The sequence below is a fragment of the Octodon degus genome, unplaced genomic scaffold (genome assembly GCF_000260255.1).
Source record: "Octodon degus isolate 3935 unplaced genomic scaffold, OctDeg1.0 scaffold00067, whole genome shotgun sequence".
NCBI lineage: Eukaryota > Metazoa > Chordata > Mammalia > Rodentia > Octodontidae > Octodon > Octodon degus.
The window spans coordinates 3,269,029-3,290,210 of NW_004524643.1; the positions used below are offsets into that span (position 1 = coordinate 3,269,029).

Here is a 21,182-nt window from a genome sequence, read left to right on the forward strand (position 1 = left end):
TACAGGGTCTCACTACACAGATCGGACTCATAGTGATCTTACTGTTTTCAGCCTCCCAAGTGCTGGGATTACAGGTGTGCACCACTGCACCCAGTCTCAGTGGCCGGCTCAGCGCACCCTGGGGGTGGAGCTGGCACAGCATGGCGGGAGATCAAACCCCAGTCCCTTTGTCTGCCTAAGCAGGTGCTTTAATCCTCAGAGTTATCTGGCCAGCCCTTACCCCTGTAACCTTCTTCTTGGAGCATCTGCATCCATGGTCCCTGGCTTCCCTTCCTTTCTGCTATAAGGACATGAAATCCCCCTTGCCAGCTCTGTTCCTCTTCCTCTGCCAGGCTGGGCCTCTGCTGGCTTGGCTCTGCTTCCTGGACCAGCACAGATCAGCCCAGCTGCTTGCCAGGGTGGCTGCTCTCACATGCTTACTCTCACTCAGCTCTGTGGGGCCAGACACCCAGGAGAGGCAGAGCCGAGTGTGGAAGGGAGAGGAAATTGGTTCTGGAGTTAAGCAGCTCCTGGACACACCTCCCAATGCCCACTACCAGCCTGCTTTCCTCCTCCATGTGTCATGAATTAGCCCCACAAGCTGCAGAGAAAACCAGAGGAGCAAGTTGCCCAAGGCGCTGGAAACACCTGATATTTAGGAATCCACACTTAGCACTAAAGTGCCTTGGAGACCACTCAGTTCCCTCCTTTAATCACTCCGATGACAACATCATTGACAGGCCAGAAATGACTGTCCCCAGTTAGCCAGCAAGCCCTCTCTCCTGTAATTGCTTCCTTTCGCTCCAGGCAGGGCAGGTCTCACCTGTCTGTCAACAAAACCACGGGGCCCTTAAACCAGCCTCCAAGAAATTGTGGTAATTGGTGTGCAGGAAACTCCCTTTGTTTTAGAATCTTGGGGAAGTCATTATCTGCTTTTGTGTATAAGTGTTGTGGTAAGTGTTGTGTGATGTTGGGGAACATGAGGAGACCCTGTCCTGTGCTCAAAGGGACATAGAACAGGGTAGCACAGGGTACTGGTAGGGGCATAGATGCAGGAACGGGGTTGTCTGGGTTCAGATTCCTGAGTAGTGTTTCATAGGCTAAAGGGACAGAGGGAGAAAGACCAAGAACCGTCCAAATCTCTGCCAACTTATTCCAAGTGCGACCCTGGGCAGATCTGCTTTCTTTATCTTCCTTTTCTCAACTGTAAAATAGGAATAGGAAGATTGACTGAGCTAATGTATAAATTGATAAAGTGCTAGGCAGAAAAGCAATACATATATTTCAAAAGAAAGAAGGCAAGCAAGAGAGGAAGAAAAAGAGAGAAAGAGACTAAAAGAGAGAGCAAGAAATGAGGTGATTAGGAAGGCCTCCAGTAGGCACAGATGTGGACTAGAAGTGAATTTTCAGGGCTGGCCAGATAGCTCAGTGAAATAAAGTGCCTGCTTAGGCAGCCGCAGGGACCAGGGTTTCATCGATGGCATGCAGTGCCAGCCCCACCCCCAGCATGCTGAAACAGCGACTGAGACTGGGCATGGTGGTGCACGCCTGTAATCCCAGCGCTTGGGAGGCTGAAAACAGGAGGAGCACTATAAGCCTGATCTGTGTAGTGAGACCCTGTACTACATACATTAGGAAAAAAAAAAGTGAATTTTCACCTGTTGTTGGATTCCTTGCGTCTTATTAAAGGAAGGAAGCTCGGGGGGCACTGTGGAGCTGTTTGGTAGCTGATTCTTTTGGCAAAGGACCTTATGCCATGAGATGTACAATGTAGCTTTGGATTTCACAGGGCTGTTGTGCTCTGTTGGGGGCTTGCGCTCACCGCTCATCCCGGGAGCTGTGGCCTTCCCCCGCGGAAGAGGGGCCATAAGGTTGGTTAGCGGGGCGGCACTAACAGCCTCCTTGCTATCTGGAGCCCGTGGGGTTCTCGCTTCTCCCCTGCCCTCGCACAGTCTTGGAAGTGCAGTCGGAGCGCAAGGCTTCTCGGGTCTGTCAATTCCCCAAGGTAGGGGAAAGTGGAATGGCCCAAGTTGAACAGTGAATTCTTTGATTCCAGAATAGCTGCTTCGTTGTGAAATGTGAGTGGCCCTCTGAGCTTCACACCCAATTACTTACAGAGCTAATTTTGAAACTCAGCCTGCTGGGTCTGGTCTGGGAATTCCTGATTGCACAGCTGAGCCGAGGTCCAGGTGGGGTTGGGCGGGCTGCGGGGAGTCCGGGACCGCCGCGCTGACGCTTGCGCTTGCTTTGCTCTCAGAGATGCCGCGCCAGTTCCCCAAGCTGAACATCTCGGAGGTGGACGAGCAAGTCCGGCTCCTGGCTGAGAAGGTGTTTGCGAAAGTGCTGCGAGAGGAGGACAGCAAGGATGCCCTGTCTCTCTTCACCGTCCCGGAGGACTGTCCCATCGGGCAGAAGGAAGCCAAGGAGAGGGAGCTGCAGAAGGAGCTGGAGGAGCAGAAGTCCGTGGCGACCGTGAAAAGGTTTGTCCCTGGGCTCTCATGCGGATGGAGTTGTGCGTCCTGAGACTGGACACTCAGGAGCTGGCCTGTCCCTGGGGATTTCTTGAGCAAGCTTACTTCACTCCCCACCTGATCACTGAAGGAAACCTTGGTGCCTGGGTTGGGTTAAAAAGTTCAAAAGCAGTTCTCTCCCATTGTTTTTTTTTTTTTTTAATTAAAAAAAGTCTTTTATTTGATATGAGATCTCGCTATGCAGCTCAGACTAGCAGAGATCCTTCAGTCTCAGCCTCTCCAGCGCTGGGATCACAGGCATGCACCACCAGGTCGATTTTGATGGCCCGCACAACTTGGGTTGCGGGCTGGCACAGCATGAGGTACCTGGGAATTAAACCCAGGTCTTTGGGCTTGCCAGGCAGGCACTTAGACCGCTGAGCTGTCTCCCCAGCCTCCCTCTGTTGTTTTAATTACAAATTACATACAGAAATAGGTGCCATTTACAAATGGCATTTTCCTTTTTGGAAATTTGAGGATTTTTTTTAAAAAATCAGTTTAATTTCTTTTCATCACTTTACAGTGATTTGCATTATTTGTTAACATTTCTTTTCATTACTTGGCACCCATTAGCATTATTAGCATTTTTTTCTACTTGGAAATTTGAGGGCTTTTTGGGAAACACCAATTTTTTTTCATCACTTGCTACTTGTTTGCATTATTAACATTTCTTTTCATTACTTGGCACTTGTTTGCGTTATTCATTAACGTTCCTTTTGGGAAATTTGAGGAAACACCAATTTTTTTTTTTTTTCACTGCTTAACACTTGTTATTAGATAATTATTTGCCAGGTGCTGTGCTGGGACTGGAGATGTAGAGCTCTGTAATGCAGTGGTCCCTGTCCTGTGGAACTTAAGGGTGGCTCTATACAACAGCTAAGGTGTTGGACAAACTAATGAAAGAATTACAAGTTGTGGTAAACTTTGTATCAATCAGGCTCTAACTAGAAAGACCAAAAGCTGAGTATTGGTGATAGGGTTTCTTTCTTTCTTTCTTTCTTTCTTTCTTTCTTTCTTTCTTTTTTTTTTTTTTTTTTGTATTTTAGTACAGGATCTACAGGGTCTAGAGGGTTTCACTATGTAGATTGGACTCATAGTGATCCACCTGTGTTCAGCCTCCCAAGAGCTGGGATTACAGGTGCGTGTCACCATGCCCAGTCTCAATCACCATTTCAGCACACCCTGGGGGTGGGGCCAGAACAACAGGCTGGGGATCAAACCCTGGCTGTTGCGCTCTACCTAAGCAGGAGTTTAATCTGCTGAGCTATTTGACCGGCCCTATGTGATAGGATTTTAATGCAAGGAAATGGTTGTACAGGATGCAGAAAGCTGAGAAGCCTAACAGAGATGAAAGAGGCAAACTAGAGATGGGACACAGGAGGGGCCAGCAGCACCCTGGGGTGTATGGCTGTGTCCCAGGACAGGATCACCCTGGGAAAGTTGGAACTGTGGTAGCCTTTCTGATAGAAAATGGAGAGGCAGCCTGTAAGGGCTGTTGGCTCGGAAGAAGGGACAGTTCTGCGGATACTTCAAGGCTGTAGAGGAGCTAGCTATGTGGATGGTCAGTGGCACCATCACCGGTGGCTGAGTCAGCCAGGGCAGAGGACCCCAGGGGTCTTCAAGGAGGCCTGTTGGCTAGAGGTTGGAGGGAGCTGGCTGTGTCCGGCAGCTGGAGGGGAGGCCCATTCAGACTGGCCATGTGCTTCCTGATAAGAGGTTGGGGGTTCAGTCTCTTGCCATGCAAGTCCTCATCCCTTCCCGACTTATGTCACCTGAGAGGACAGAATTAAAGTGGAAAGAGCTTGCAGAAGCATCTAGAGCATCCCTGTAGGGTCACCACCTGCCCAGCACACTGCAGACCTCAAAAGCTGGTGTCCTGAACTTTGAGCCTCTCTAAGACCCAGCAAGCGATCAGGTCCCTGCTGAGGTCCTCCTGATTGTTGAAGGGAGTCCTTTTCTTTCTCAGTAGCATGGAATTTTAGGCTTTCCAGGCAAGTGCTTATTCTACTGAGCTATCTCCCCTGCCCTCAGACTTTCCTTCACTGGTTTTGGAAAGAACTGACAAGCTGACTACTGGCGTCAAGGCAGGAACAGAGCCTTGCCACCTGTGAAACCTGTGTGTGCCTTCTTGGAGGGAGGGAGCTGCAGGTCCACTGCCACCTCTGAGTGCCAGTCTTGTGCTGGTTGAAGTGAGTGGCTCAGCCGCTGTGCTTGCTCATCCCTGGAAGGGATGGAAAGCATGGTTGTTGGGACCCTTGGCCACACCATTGGCTTGTGGAAGAGAAGGACTGACACCAAGACTAGCATGCCTAGTAGGGCTTCCTGCGTGTGATGAGTTGAGCATTTGGACCTTCACAATGAGAGGAGGAAGAGTCCTGGCACTTTTTATTAGCAGGACCAATAAGTGTCTGAGGTCAGTTTCCATTACAGGGTGACACTGGGCTTGACATCCATAATTATCAAGGCCCAGACCAAGGGCAAGATGGAGCTTTCTTGCTCCTTGTCCAAATGGTGCTCTGTGGGGTCTAGAAATTCCTCTGCAGACTCCTCCCAGGAAATGTGCCTCTGGGTCTGCAGGATGTTCAGGGTCTTACTACTAGATTGGACTCATAGTGATCTGCTTGTTTACAGCTTCCCAAGAGCTGGGATTACAGGTGCATGCCACCATGCCCAGTCTCAATTGCTGTCTCAGCACGCTCTGGGGGCGGGGCTGGCATGGCAGGCCTGGGGATTGAATCCTGAGCCCCTGTGCCTGCTTGCAGGTGCTTTTATCTGCTGAGCTATTTGGCCGGCCCAGGCTGTGGGATCTTGGCTTGCATCTGTCTGCCCCATCTGACTATAGCTCCTTAGGAACCGTATCTGTCTCCCCAGCATCCAGCCTAAGCCTTGGCCATATTGATAGGCAGCGGATGTGTGGAAAGACATCCTTCCTTCCTGTTTTCCCCGTGTCAGTGCCCACTGTGTTCTGACCCCCACCTGCATGCTATGGGACCTTGGGCACTTTAGGGAACTTCTCTGGGTCCTAGCTTCCTCATCTGTAGAGTAGAGAAGATAAAATAGCTCCCAGCGTGAGACATTGCAAGGAAACAAGGAATTAACATGTGTAAGCTTAGGATGAGCCTGAGTCCCTGCAAGCCACATAAATGTTAACTCTCCTGCCTCAGCCTGCTGAGTAGCAGCAGCTACTGCGATAGAGTCCTTGGCATGGGCTATGTATTGGTCCAGGCAGTTTGCATGTTTTTTTCATCCCTACATTAAGCCTATGAGTAGATATTCTTAGAGTCTTGAAGTTGCAAATTAAAAAAATAAGGCTCATGAATGTTGGATTAACTTGCACAAAGACAGATAGTGACAGAATAGGGACTAGAACCCATGTCTTTTGAATCTAGACCCTACATCTTAACCAGCAGAGTCACATTTTCATGTGGGCTGGAGCCTTTGACTTCTTGGTGTGCAGACACCAGAATGACACTACCGTTCTGCCCCAGATTATAATTGCTGGCTTCTGAGCCAGCCACAGTGCCACCTGTACCTACTGGCTCCTGTTCTGAAAGATGGCCTTTTTGCTTGACTACCTGCTAAACATCCCAGTGTCCCCTGAGATTATGCACATACAAGTTTGTCTTGGAATTTCACTGCTCCCGAGAGGTGCCTTTATGCAAATCTCCAGAGGAGACCATTTTCCTAGAGGACATCAATCCCCCTGTTCCTACCCAATCTTTCATCCCATCCAGGCATTCTGGATATAAATAGCTCTGTGGAGACTTCAGGCCAGGAACCAGAGGGAGAACCAGATGTAGGTCACCAGATGTGCAGTTTGAAGCTTTTGTGTATGTTTCAAACTATGATATAAGTTGGGGCTTCTAGGTTGGCAAAAGCCTTTCCATGCCCTGGCTCCTCTGAATATTCATGTGCCTGGAGAAGATTTTCTTTACAACAACTTTTTCTCTCTCCTGTATAAAAAAAATCAAACTCAAAACACTCACAATGACTTTAAGGCTGCTCTAAGAACACCAGCGAGAGTCATGGTAGTAAACGAGTTTCTTACAAAAAGAAGTTGAGCTGTGAGCAGAAACATTGCGTAGTTGGCTTCCAGCTTTGTTTTCCAGGACTTCCAGCTCTAGGAGCTAAACTTGATTCATGTGGAGACCTTGAAGGGCTGGAGATTGAGTTGGTCTGCTCTGGGAAGCTCTCATTTTATAGGCCAGGACCAGACGGGAAGCCGGCAGGGCCACATGTCACAGGCCTCGCTGCCTTAGAAGATGACATTGGTCAGGCCTCTGCTGGGGCCCAGCAAGGGTCAGGCAGAGGGAAGGTGGGCTGTTAGGAGGCAAGGTGAGATTCAGAAAGCCTTGGTGGTGCCCAGAGCTCTCTTTTGTCCCTGTTGAGTCACCTCTGCACAGCCTCATCAGAGCTCATCCATCCCAGCAGTGAGGGCGACATGCAAGATTTTTGAGCAGTCAGAATGCACAGTAGGCCTCTTCCAGCTCTTCATTTTCTTCTTTTATATCTTTATTGTATTATAATTCATATCCACACAAACCACCCACTTAAAAGTGTAAAGTGCCATGGTTTTTAGTGTATTAACAGAGCTGTGTAACAGTGATTACAATCAACTTTGGTGATCCTTATAGCCCCTTAAAGAAGCTGTAAGGGCAGGAGCAGGCAGGTGACCAGGAGAGCTAGGGAGAGCCCCAGGCTGAGGCTGTCTTTACGCCTGAGGGGTTTCAAGATGCACCAAAGTTCTGCCCATGTGGCCAGGCCACTGATCACCTGGCCACCCCCACAGAGGAAGTGGTCCCTGGGATCCCCTCACTGTGCCCAGTAGGTGGTGTGTGCCACATCTCCGCTCCAGAGACGGGGTCTTTTGTCCCCACTTGTACAGCAGGCACAGTTCTTGAGCTCTTGCCTTCCTCAGGCCAGGGGTCCCAGTCCCACAGGGATCAATGCAGTGGCCAAGTAAGCAGCAAGGCCAGATGGGCCTCAGGAAGTGCAGAATGCCCCACTCTGTGGCATTCAGTCACACTGTTAGCAAGCCTCCAGCCTTTACAGAAGTAGTTCTCGTTCAGAGGTGGAGGGACTGCCAGCACAGCCCGGTGTGCTTGAGGGTCAAGCTTCTCCATTCCCAAGTGTCCCTCCCATCCTCTGACCATGCTTCTCTGCTCTTCCCACTCCCAGTCTGGACTGGGCATCACCTCTGGGGTCCCCAGATACACTGACCCCATTGTGTGTGGCCCAACTATGGGGCAGTTGGGTGCATTTGCCCATCCTGCCTACTCCTAGAGTAGGGCTATATTTAGTTGACCTATGACGCGGCCAGGTGACCAGTGGCTTGTGGAGGGACTGGCTGTGCACCTCTGAGGGTATGGTGCCTCTCTCTGCTTAGCCATGCCCTGGACAGATGCATGCAGTGGACTTCGGAAGGAAGAAAGTGCTGCTCGCTAGAAAGAAGAGCAAGGGCGGGCCCCCAAGGACTTCTGCATTTCAGTTTGGTATATGAATCAGATGTTAGGGGAAGGTGATGCCTCGTTCCCAGGCTCTGAGGAGAGTGGGGAGTGGGCAGGCTAGGAAGGGACACAAGGGCCATGGAGCAGGTGGGGGCACTGGATAGCTGCTGGGAGAGAAGGAGCTGCAATAACTGCCCATGTGACAGATCACTTCCTTGTTTTGGGGGCCATGTCAGCAAGAAAGTCCCTGTGGTCCAGGAGCAGCAACTGTCTAAGGACTGATGAAATGGTTCCAGGCCCTCAGACATGGCTGGGGCTGGTGTCCTCACAGCCCCGCACCCCGCCCGGTTCCTGGCGGTAGGGTACTTCTGCCAGGTGGTTGCCATCCTCCACTGTGTGGTTGGAGGAAGGAGGGGGTGGGCCAGCTGTAGCAGCTGAGCTGGCTAACCCAGTGCCCCGGCCCAGCACGAGGTGTGACAGGTGGGACTGCGGACTGGCAGTTCTGGGCCTGTCATGAGGAAGTGCTTTCTAACAGTGGCAACAGATCGGGTTTTATTCAGCTATGTTTGTTTGTGTGTTCAGCTCAGGCCTGGCCCAGAGCAGGAACTTGGTAAGTGTTGAATACATGACTGAGTGTTGTTGTCCTACTCAGGAATAGAGGACTCTGTCCCCAGGGTGTCCAAACAAGTCTGCTCTTAAAAGAGGGCTGTGGTACATAGACCCTCAGGTTCTAGAATGCAGATAAAGCTTGTGGCAACTTCCCTTGTGTCTTTCAGTTTCATTGTGACTTGTGTGGGGCTTCAGATAGCCTCAAGAAGAAAAGAGGAACACACTCAAGGTTTCACACACACACACACACACACACACACACACACGCACGCACATGCACACACTGTTCACACGCACATATTCAGCCCCATTGTCCAAGTCTGTTAGATACAGGCTTCTGCAGGATATTTTAAATGACCCCTATTGAAAATGTTCCTCAGGAGCCTCCAGGCACTGTGAATGTGACCTGTCACTCCTGTCACTGTGTTCTGGAATGTGGCCAGTTGACCTCAAGATAGGGAGGTTACTGGGGAGTGGTGGCAGCCGGGTTTGTCACATGAGCCCCTCAAAACTGGAAGCTTTCTCAGAATGAGAGTAGAGGAGGCTGTCGGAGGGATTTAAAGCTGGCTTTGAAGATGAAGGCTATGTGCAAGGGTCAGAGTGCCACCTATGGGAGCTGAGGTGACCCCTGCCGTAGCCAGCAAGGAACTGGAGAGCTCAGTCTTACGGCCCCACACAACTATGTTCTGCCTAGCACCTGAATGAGCTTGAGAGTGGATTATTTCCCAGAGGCCTCAGTCAGGAACACAGTTTGGCCAATGTGGTGGTGATTTGGACCTTTTGATCCCCTGAGCATAATCCAGCTCAGCCCTGTCAGTGTTCTCACCTACAAAATGGTGACCTCATAGATGAATGTTTTCAGTCACCAAGCTTGTGGGAGTTTGTCGTACAGCAATGGAAAAAACCTTTCCTGTGTTTGGGCTATAAACTCAGCGTTAGCTTCCGGTGGGTCTGAGTGCCTTGTCGCGGTGAGCTAGTAGTTATTAAACCTTGCTCCGTGCCTATGACTATTTGTATGTGACCATCTGGAGCTCCCCTGAAGACCAAGGCTGGAGCATGATGGATACGAGCAGGAAGGAGGAGGCTCTGGGCACGAGCTGGCAGGTGCGGGCTTCTTCAGTGAGCTAGATCTTTGGTTATGTGCCTTCCAGCTTTTTAGTCACCTGTCACCTCTCCTTGGTAGGACCAGAGCTCAGGCAGTGTGGACAGAGGCATGCAGTGATGAGGTTGGCCTAGAGATGAAAACAGTGACTGGCATGCATGAGAGCAACACGGAAGCCACCATTTCGGGGGACCCTGCTGAGCCTGTCAGTGTGAGAAGAAGCCCAAAGCAATGGCTCTTACTCTAGACGTGAAAGCCCAAAAGACGCCCATGGTAGAACCTCATGGCTCAGTTGAATCTGCCTGAGTGATGGTGGGCTGGCAGGAGCTGGCATCCTTCTTGGTTCAGGATGCTGGCTCAGCTCATGGGATGGAGGGCCAGTCGGGAGGGCCGGACCTGAGGCTCGTAGAGTCCACATGTTTCCTGAAGCAGCCCGTGGTGCCTGTTATGTAAGGCCAGGGAGGCAAAGACAGGGCCTGGGGAAGGGCCACTCCACCTCTCAAATGTACGCAGCCTGTCTCAAGAAGTGATAGCACAGGTCCTTCCCATAGGCAGGCAAGAACTGGAAGACCACGGCACACAGTGGATGAATAAATAGGGAAGATGAACTGTGGACCCTGAAAATTTGACAGTGAGGAGAGCTAAGAAAGGGCCAGCAGGAGAAGAGCAGCTCCTGGGCAGACCCTGAGGCCCATTTGCGGTCTGACTGAGTTTGGCACATCCTGTATCACCCATGTATGCAAAAGGGAGGGATTTGGTCATGGTTGTCACTTGCGTCCTTTGCTAGTGGCTGTAGAACTGTGGCTGGGCCCCGTGGCACAAGGTGGGGCAGGTGGTCAGCTGGGTTCTGGCATTGGACACTGTGAGGTAGTAGCAGCGCACGGACCCTGGAGTCCACTGGAGGCAGAAAGGGACATGGGTGGCAGGCGCTTTTGTCTCATGCCAGTTCTAAGTAATGTCCTTCCTGGGGATCCCAGGACGTGGAGAGTGTCTCAGTTACTCTTCTCTCATTGCTGGGACAAATACCTGACATCCAAAATGAAGGAAGGAAAGGTTTATTCAGCTCACAGTTACTGGAGGGTTCAGTCCACACTCAGCTGGCTCCAAGGCAGGCTGGCACATGGCAGAGGGCAACCTTTCATGGAGGGAGCAAAGAACAGAGAGCAAATGGGAGGAGCAGCAGCAACAATGGCTAAAGAAAGAGGATCTCTCTCTCTCTCTCTCTCTCTCTCTCTTTCTTTTTTTTTTTTTTTTTTTTTTTTTTTTAGTACAGGGTCTGCAGAGAATCACTACACAGATCGGACTTATAAGTGATCCGCCTGTGTTCAGCCTCCCAAGAGTTGGGATTATAGGGCAATCCACCACGCCCAATCTCAATCACCAGCTCAGCGTGCGCTGGGGGTGGGGCTGGCATGGCACACCAGGGACTGAACCCCAGCTGCTGCATCTGCCTAAGCAGGCTCTTTAATCCGCTGAGCTATTTAGTCAGCCCTCGATGTCTCTTGTTACATTCAGGCTCTCTGCCTCAGGTTTGGGGAAGTATTCACACCCATAATCCTAGCAGCACTAAACCACATAATCCCAGCCTTGGATCACCCATAATCCCAGTGGATCATGAGTTAATCTCAAACTCTAGAAGTCCCTGCCCCATGACTGCATGAGGCTTTGTGGGGACAACTAGACACAAACCATAACAGAGAGACATTAAGTGAAGCATCACTATTCTTTTAATGAGGAAAATGAAGTCACCCCAAATCAGCCTGGCAAAGAAGCATGAGTGTGCAGTATTTTAAACCAACCTTGAGCCCAAGAGTGAATGTGTCATCTTTGGTTCTAGGGTGGTGAGTCCCAAGGTGCAGACCTGGAGTCAATGCTGATCAACCCCTGTCCTAAAACAGAGATATAGTTCTGTCCTCAGTATAGCTGCTGTCGCCAGGATGGCAGATGTCAGGCTTGAGGAGGGAGTAGCAGGGGTGATGTTGGGGGATAGGGGAAGCAGCCACCCTGCTATGTGACTGGCGTGAGCCCCTTTAAGTCTAGGTCCGACTCCTATTTAGAAAGCAAGGAGGTTGGACTAATTAATCATCTTCTCTTTTTTAGTAAGGGTCTCTAGGGTCTCCAGGGTCTCACTGTGTAGGTCAGACTCATAGTAATCCACCTGTGTTCAGCCTTCCAAGAGCTGGGATTACAGGTGCAGGGCTGGCACAGTGCTCCAGGGATTGAACCCTGGCTGCTGCGTCTGCCTTAGCAGGTACTTTAATCTGCTGAACCATTTGGCTGGTGCTAATTAATCATCCTTGTCTCCTTTGCTTCTAATTCCCCACATTTTGAATCCTGTGAAACCAGGATAGTCTTTGCTGAGACTGTTCATGTGCCAGGTAATATGAAGATAGCATGTCGGCCTGGTTGACATAATGTCACCCTCATGTGTCACCCTGTCCTGTGGTGCCAGCGTCGTTGTGGTGTGGTCTGTCTCTGATGCTTGCCTGCTCTAATGTCACTTGTGCTATGCAGAAACAGCCTCCAGTACCTGGTGGTGATCCCGAAATTGGGAGTCTGGAGGACTGGGCCATGTCACATGGAGAGACGTTTGAGGAAGGCCTAGCTGATTAGGAGGAATGGTGAGACCAGCAGCAGTGACTAGCCATAGTGCAAGCTCTCCTGCCGTGTAATCTGTGAAGGCTGCTTCTCTCTCATCCCAATCAGCTGCTGACGTCTCCCACTTTTCCTTGTCCTTGGCTCTTAGAAAGACAAGTTTCAAGATGATCCGGTCCCAGTCCTTGTCCCTGAAAATGCCGACGCAGCAAGACTGGAAGGGTACCCCATTGGCCAGCCCGGTGGTGTCTCCCTTGACACCTGTGCTCTACGGAGCCAGCTCCCAGCCCCTGCCTGCACCCTGTGCAATGCCCGAGTACCAGCGGGTCATCATCAGCGGAGATTACTGTGCCGGGGTAAGGCAACGTGAGAGTGTTGGAAGCGCCTTGGGTACCGAGGCTGGGGGCCCCTGCCAAGTCCACCCTGAAACCTGGCTCAGCCTGTGGGAGTCTGGGAGGTGGTGGAGAGGAGGCGTGGGACACTGAAGAGGAGGGAGCTAGTGGGGCTGTGGTGCTAGGGTGTCTGGGGGACTCCCACTGCCTTGTCAGAGGCCCATGGCTGTGGCTGTCACACTGTCCTGTCTGTCATCCCACTGAGAAGGGTGCCAGCCTGGGTGCCCAATGTTCTTAGCAGTCTAGTGGCTTCAAAATTATGGGCCAACTGGTTAGCATAAAATCAGTGTTTACTGAAGTAGCTTAGGGATAGTATCTTTACATACAGGCTAAACGCCGGCCAGATAGCTCAGTGGATTAAAGAGCCTACTTAGGCAGATGCAGTGGCTGGCTCGGGTTCGATCCCTGGCATGCCATGCTGGCCCCACCCTTGGGATGCAGGGATTGAGACTGGGCATGGTGGCACATGCCTGTAATCCCAGCTCTTTGGAAGGCTGAGTACTGGTGCATCACTAGGAATCTGATCTATGTAGTGACACCCTGTGGACCCTTACTAAAAATACAAAAATAAATAAATACAAGCTAAATGTTCTCAACCAGGAAGACATGTTTTGGTTAGACAGTGAACAGCGCCCCCCCTTTGTCTGTTTAGAGAGAACAGCATATTAATCTACAAAGAACTTGTTCTTCTTTATAAGTGCATGGTATTTCACTGTATGGCTGTGCCATGACTTGGTCATGTGCATACGAACTGAGGTAGGAATCAATGCATGCCTCGCCTGAAGATCAGCAACCTGGTCAAGCCTCGACACTCACCTCTAGGCAGAATGGTGGCCAGGCAGAGTGGAGGAGGGCTGAGTGTATGTGGATGACAGGACGTGGGCCCGGACGCTTACCTGCCTCCTGTCTGCCAGTCAGAACTAGTGAGAAGTAGGCTGATCTTGGCACCACAGAGTCTACCACCAGCCAGGGGGCCTGGTGCACCTATGAACTCGGTTGCTGGCTCCTGCTCCACTAGGATCCTGAACGCCCTCTCTGATAGCCTAAGCCTGAGCCTCTTGTCACACTGAGATCCTTCAGAGAAAGCAGTTGGCTTTGCTGTGAGCAGGGACATCGTTTTGCCAAAGATAGTTGTGTCTGCCAACCAATCATGCCACTTTCAGAGGCCTTTCCATGGGGACATAAAGTGGAATTAACTACCCTTGTGGAGATATGACAGGCAGGAAAGAGAAACTTCCAGCTTTACAGAAAGCAAAGAGTATGTGGAATGGAATGATAAATACACACTGGGGCCCGCATCCTCCTCCCTCTGGGGCTGGAGGAGAGTGTTGATTTCTAGCTGTCTGTACTTGTGAGACATCTGAAGCGATTGTTAAAATGTAGATATTGCTAGCTGTGGAAGGCAGATGCTGGTATCTGTTGCATTACCTTCTGTACTTGTCTGTGTGTCTATAATATTTTAAAACTAAACAGAATTATAATATTTAGGCCAGAGAGGAGATCCTTAGCCCTTCCTACCCTGTGCTCTTGTACCTCCCTCTCTGTGTCACATCTCGCTGTCCTGCCTGTCTGTTCGTGTCCCCCAAGTTTGGCCACATTTCGGTGACATCCTCCTTGCTGACCCCGCAGTGGTCGGTGAGGTGGACCTATGGTCCTATGGATTTTAATCCAGTTTTAAAATGGATTGTTTTTCTGGCAGAATCAGGGATTGAACTCAGGCCCTTGCACTTGCCAGGCAAGCGCTTATTCTACTGAGCCATTTCCCTAGCCCCTTAAAATGGATTGTGGTACGGAGTGAAATGAAAGCATTCATATATGGAAACAGTGTGTCTGTAGCACATGACCATAAGAGGTGTTTGTCAGGCGGGGGTTGAGCACATAGATGTATTTATTTATTTGTTTGTTTGCTTGTTTTCACATCTGAATTCCAAGACTGTTCTCAACTGACTATGATGGCACTCCAGCAGAAGTGGGAGTCAGGCATCGGGGCAGCAGCAGGCTTGTGGTTTAACTGCCAGGGGCGGGGGCGGCGGTGGCCTCTGGATATGCAGGCCTGGGTATCTGCCTCTGTCCCCGCAACCCTATTTCCTTGGGTCTCCTATATTGGGGTCCCAAGACCCCCAGCAAGTCTGGTGTTCTGTTAGGACTGTCTGGATGACTCAGCAGCTAGGTGTTCTCACAGCTGTGACGTACCACAGTGAAAGGACACAGAGTGGACCAGCTAAGGGGACAGGCGCAGATCGTGAGGTCTGGAGTCATTTGGTGCAGCTTCCAAGGGTCCTGTGTCAGGGCAGCCACCAGGACGTACTGAGTGGTGCTGTCGGCATCCAGTGGTGACTAAGTGCTGCCTGCCGGGAAGCTCATTGGAAACGCAGCATCCGAGGCATTTCCTGGGTCTGTCTCGCATTGCGTAGCACCAATTCAGCCTCCTAGAAGAACATCAGGTGTCCAGCATAAACCGCATCACTGCTCTGAACAGTTTAGACCCAGTGAGCCATTCTTCTTGGTCAGGGTGGGAATCCTGAAAAATTCAGGCTGCCAGGTGCTAGCCAAGGGCCAGGGTTACAAGAAGACCCTGCTAGGGGACAGTCCAGGCCTGCTGTATGCATCCTTTCTGTCCATTTCCTTCCTGCAGATCGCTGTGGAGGACTATGAGCAGGCCGCCAAGAGCCTGGCCAAGGCCCTGCTGATCCGGGAAAAGTATGCACGGCTCGCCTACCACCGCTTTCCACGGACCACTGCCCAGTACCTGGGGCACGGGCCAGCTAATGCTGAACTTCCGGACGAGGGTCTCCCAGGTATGGAGTTCTGGCTGCAACTGGGGTCCTGAGTATGGGCCTGGCCCAGCAGTTGTGGTGGTGTTTTATTAATTGCATGTGTTTCCCCCAGTGGTGTTTTTAGGCATGGGGCTCTGTGTTGGCTCCTCCTACACTGAGGTTTGCTGATTCCCCTAATGTGCACTCTGTGCTCAGCTATGTGGCATGAACAGTAGAGATTAGGAGAGCGAGAGGAAGACAGCGCCTCATCATGGGCGTCTCCCAGGGAGGTGGAGAATCTCATGAGGGATATTTAAAACAAATACAATCAAATAGTCAATGCTGAATTGGTGGTAGATGGGCTCCAGAGAGCAGGTACAGAAGGCATGGTCCCAGGGCAGCAGAAGTGGGATCTGGAGTGGAACCCACCTGCATTTGTCCCTAGGGCCTGCCAATGTCTTGGACCTCGGAAAAGATAGATATTTCTCTAAATCTCAGTTTTTCAACCTGTAAAATGGACGATTTATAGTTGCTATCTCCTAGGGCAGCTTAGATGAGGGAAATGCATGAATAGTAGCTAGTGCTGCTCTGGCAGCCAGAATGTGCCCAGTCGTGGCAGCTGCAGAGCTTAGGGAGGGAGAGAGGGGGCGAGGCGGCCTTCTGGTGGAGTCCATTTGACCTGCGAAGGGCTGAGGGGCAGCAGAGGCCATGAGCTGAGTCATACAAATGAGGACAAGGGGAAGCCTCACTCCTGAAAGCCGGCATGGGAGCCCCTCAGGGCTGGAGGCCTGCACCACCGTCCAGGACCCTGGCTGCCCTTGGACCTGTGGTGGTACCAGGCTGTCCCTGTCTCTGGCTTCCATACAGCTCTGAGTCCTATGCTTTGCATATTCTGTTACCACCTGGGTCCCTGGGAAAATTCAGGCTTTCTAGGTCCATTTTCTTCTCTGCCTGGATCACTTCAGTTTAGACAAGGACGGACAAGAACAGCGGTCAGTGTCGGCTTTATCCAGACCAAGGCCTGGCATCCCTTCCCGCCTTCTGTGTGCTGAAGCGGAGCAGCAGCCTGTGCGTGCCCTGTGGCATCACCTGCACCTTGCACTCCATGGTGCAGGTTAAGGACCTCTGCACTGGCCTGTGGCTCTGCCTGACGGGGACCATCAGCCTCTTCTGAATACTAAGAGAAGATGCCAGGCGGGAGCCACAGGGTCTTTCCCCCTGGGCTGGCTGCTGGGCCGCTGGTCCTAGACAATGCTGTTTCATGTGCAGTGCTGAGAATCTGTAGTGTTGCATCCTTAGCCAAAGACAGAGCTCTTCAAGAGCCAGAGAAACCCGTTATGGGAAGAATAAGAAAGTAGGAGCTCCTCCACTCACAACGGAGTGCTCCTGACAAACCCACCCTCTGCTAAATGTGCATGGATTATCGCTAACCTACCGCCAGTGTGCTCAGGGCAATTCTGCTGGCTCGTAGTTGGGTAAGATCATCTAACATACAGCCTACTTGGCAATACATTGCTGAGTATGTCATGTAATGACATGAGGTACTGAAGTGCTGTATTACAAAATGCTATACTGAAAATGAAAACCAAAATGATTAGATGCGTACACTTTTCACGACCATAAATCTTAAATCAAGCCATTGCACATCGGGGATGGTCTGTAACAGTGTGCTGGGCATCACTGCTGGCAGTTTCCCTGTACACACTTTTGACAGCCTGTGAAAGTAGGGGTGTTACTGTGAGTGAAGAGAGAGGATCAGAGAGGTAAAGATTGTTCAGAATCTCATAGCTGGGAAATAGAGAATGGGATGACTTCCCATGGGATGACTTAGCCACAGCTGTGGTGACAGGCAGCTCTGCCCTTTGCACGGCTGTGTGTGGGACACAAGCCCCTACCCCACGCTCCACTGGGGATGGAGCGTCCTCCTCGCCCAGCTTTGGGGCTCAGGAAGACGTGGGAGGACAGGGACAGTGCTTCCCACTGGGCAGTCCCAGTGCTGTCTGTTCTGTCAGGATAAGACACAGCTGTCCTTTTTAACATTCCCGGGGGCCCTGAAGACTAAAAAAGTGGAGGGCCCTTCCAGCTAAACCAAAAAGAACTGTTGAAGTGCCAGGGCTGCTCTAGGAGCACAGCACCAATCAAAGTCACTGTCTGCCAGCAGAGTCTACTCTGAGTAGAGAAGATCTGTTATACCCAAGATAAGAAGTACAGTGATTTTGTACAAGGGTGAGTGCTATGGAGACAAAATAAAGCAGCGAGGGGGCCATGCAGTGTCAGGGCAGGTGCATGGTTGGGTTTTAGATAGAACGGCCAGGGCCCATTCTGTCTAAAATCTGTGCCCATGGAAGTTTGCAGGGTCAGGTGTGCTTGACTACCATTCCATCCTGTTTTGCAGACTTCTGCCCTCCCCCGCTGCCCCAGGAGGACCCTTACTCCCTGGACGATGTACCTCCCAACCTGGACTACCTGGTCTGCATGAAGGGGGGCATCCTCTTTGTGTATGATAACAAGGAGATGCTGCAGCGCCAAGAGCCCCACAGCCTGCCCTACCCTGACCTGGAGACCTACACAGTAGACATGAGCCACATCTTGGCCCTCATCACTGACGGCCCCACGTAAGCCAGCTTGCCCCACCTCCCCTGCCATTGGGTGGGGGCTGTTCTGTAGGGAAGATCTGCAGGCTTTCCTACATGCTGGCCATTCCCAAAGAACACAGCTGCCCCAGCTCTTTGCTTTGTGAGTTTCCGCAACACTTTTCCTTTGTGGGTTGGCATATTCCTAGAGTTGTTACTACCCGGGCCTTCTGTGTGTGTGGGTGTGGTGCTTCTCTTTGCCGGTGACTATGTACCTTCAAACAGCCACCACACCTCTCCCCAGGCAAGACCATAGCCTCGTAGAACCCTGCCAGTCAGGGCTGATGGCAGTGGTCGTACATGGTGGAGGAATGAGAAAGACTATGGTTTCAGGTCCTGGGTTTCCATCTTTGTGGAGAGGAGCGCACAGGGAGCCCAGGGCACGATGCCCTGATGCTCCTAGCTGGGCTCAAGCTGGCTTCCTGCATTTGGCCCCTCGCTTCCTGGTGGGCACCTGGGCTGATCAGCAATGAAAGTTCAGTCATCTGTGCACAGACCTCAGCAAGGTGCTGCCCAGAGCAGGGGCTGGGAGGCGGAGGCTGCTGTCATGCCAAGACTTTCTTGCGGCTGCCTTTTGGTTTTGCTAAGAATGACATGATGCTGGTCCCCCCGGGAGGACAGTGGGTGGTGCAGTGGACAGACAGCTCAGCCCTCCCTGATCCAGGGGCAGAACTGAGACCCAGGAGGAGGCGTGGGCGGTCAGACATGTGGGCAGTGACTCTCGTGTCTGGGAAGGTGTCAAGAAGAGACTGTCTTAGGAGAGAGAGTGGCTGACATGACCTTTACACTCCCTCACCTCTCTGTGACTCCCCTGTGCTTACCCCAAGGCTGTTGTTGTTGGGTTGGTGGCTGGTCTTCATAGGAGCCCAGGCGATTAGACGCCAAAGCAGCTGCTGTTCGTTCTGAGGTCATGAGGAAGCAGGCTGACATGAGTGGAGATAAAGGTTCCATGTGGCTGTGGAGCCAGGCATGGGGCCAGACACCTGAGCTGGGGGTTTTGGGGTAGCAGTGAGCTCCCACCCTTGCTGGCTGAGAGAATCTCCCTCCCTGTGATGTCCTTCTCTGAGTTGGTGCGCACCTGGGGCATCAGCCCTACAGACATTTCTTTTCTAGTAACGAACACCCAGTGTTCCTGGTTTGCCCACAATGCAAAAAATGCCTCTTTTGGTTCTGAAGTGGGCAGCCCACACCTTAACAGTTTGATTGCATTATTGATATTCTGGGCAGTTGATTTCTGGCTTAAGGAATTAAAGGGGGCTGAGGATAGGTGGGAGGGAGAAAAAAGAGGAAGAGTGGAAGGAGGGAGCCGGAGCAGCACAGGTTAACACTGCATAATGGTGGGATTGCTTGGGAAGTTGATGCATGAATTCCAAGAATCTTAATCACTTTCACTCCTGGTACCCATCCCCCTTCCTTCCTACCAATCCCCTTCTCTGTCTCTGAAAGTCCACATCCTCTTCTCCATCATCGAAGGCGGGAAACTTAGTGTCTGCTCTGCTCACAGTTAAGGCCCGCCATGTCACTTCAGCCTTGGGCGTTACCATCTCAGTGTTTATGCATGGGAGCCTTATTCGTAGGGATGGGGGCTTCTGCCTGATTGACTGCAGAGAACTGGAAGCCGGAGAACCCATGAGGTCCCAAAGTCTCCCACGTGTGCCTCCTCACACCCTGGGCACATGGCCAGGACCAGGCACCTCTTGGCCCTGTCACACCCTGGGCTCATGGCCAGGACCGGGCGCCTCTGGGCCCTCTCTGAGCTGACCTTTTCACCTAGAGGTTGCCTCCCCATGCTGGAGGTCTCCAAACTGAGTTGAATGTGACTTCTTCTCACCTGGGGTCTCTCCCCCTCCCCAACCTACAGGAAAACCTATTGTCACCGGCGACTGAATTTTCTAGAATCCAAGTTCAGTCTTCATGAGATGTTAAATGAAATGTCTGAGTTCAAAGAGTTGAAGAGTAACCCCCACCGAGACTTCTATAATGTGAGAAAGGTGAGTTGGTGGCTAGTGTTTCAACCATGACCTGACCCCCTCTTGGCAAAAAGGGGTGTCCTGAGCCGATCTAGGGCTGGCGTCCCATGAGCTCACCAGGACTCCTGGCTGCACAGTGCCTGTGTGGCCTGTGCCATCTTCATTGGGAAGTAGGGCACAGCCTGTTAACTGGTTATGACAATAGGCCACCTTTAGGGTAGGACATGTGTTATGACCTCTTTGGATTTGGGAATTCATGATTGTACATCTTTTGTGATAGGGTATATTTAAAGAAAGGCACCGACATGCTCTGGTCTCTGTGCCTCTCCTACCTATTGAGTGGCTGAGTGGCACCCGGCACCCCCAGCCTGCAGGGGCAGCCCCAGGAGCAGTATGCATGTCAGCTGGTCATGCTCCCCCCAGCTTTTCCACTTTCTTCCATGTACATAACACATAGCACAGACATGGGGCAGCGATGATGAGAACAGTCACTTCTGGTCCACAGGAGATTCCTAGCCTGTTGCCCTAGGAATAAGTGCTATGATGTTGTTTGCTTTTGAGGTGGCCCAGCAGGGGATCCTGGGCTCACTAGCTGTTCCCTGCCCTGATGGAAAAGAACTTTATGTGAGCCTTTGGCACCAGTTCACAGGCATCCTGGGGTCTCCTGACAGTGTGGGGTTAATGTACTCTCTGGACAAAGGGAGCCTTGACGCTTATGTGTCCTGTTCTCTGGTACCAGCCAGTCCACAAATATGTGTTAGGCAGTGAGATAGGCTTGTGCTCACCTCTGGTTGGGGGGACCCGTGTCCTGTGTGCCAGTTGCTTAACCTCACTCAAGGCCTCTGCAGTGACTTTCTGATGTGCAGAGTGGGCTGGGTGGGAGCGGCCCTATTTCTGAGGTGGATGTTGTGTCTCCAAGGGTATAGGAAGCTGGGCTCTGAGGGCAGGTGTGGTAGGATGCCCACGAGGCTCTGTGGGACTAGGGGTTGTGACACAGGAGGTCCCATTTGCAGCATCCTTGGGTGAAGTGCACTGAGGTGCTTTTATAAACCTACCTGAATGTTCGGTAGCACATGACATGGCATTCACTCTATTTTTGATCATACTTCATAAAGATACTCATGGAAAGAGAACTTTCAAGAGTGTTTCAGGCAGTGGCAAGAATCACGGGAACAAGTGTATTCAAAAG

At 51.5% G+C, this 21,182-nt stretch overlaps 1 protein-coding gene across 3 annotated transcripts in view; it reads left to right on the forward strand.

Moving 5' to 3' along the window:
* Window positions 1–21,182, forward strand: part of Ampd3 (adenosine monophosphate deaminase 3) — a 42,764-nt gene that overhangs the window by 7,850 nt on the left and 13,732 nt on the right. For 2 of the 3 annotated variants that reach the window (XM_023719370.1, XM_004634870.3), the window contains exons 2-6: window positions 2,237–2,459; window positions 12,394–12,598; window positions 15,270–15,432; window positions 17,786–18,005; window positions 19,885–20,014. In XM_023719370.1, coding sequence (XP_023575138.1) covers window positions 2,237–2,459; window positions 12,394–12,598; window positions 15,270–15,432; window positions 17,786–18,005; window positions 19,885–20,014 — 941 coding nt within the window. Of the gene's footprint in view, window positions 1–2,236; window positions 2,460–12,393; window positions 12,599–15,269; window positions 15,433–17,785; window positions 18,006–19,884; window positions 20,015–21,182 lie in introns of those variants that run through there. The other variant, XM_023719371.1, reaches the window with a different exon arrangement.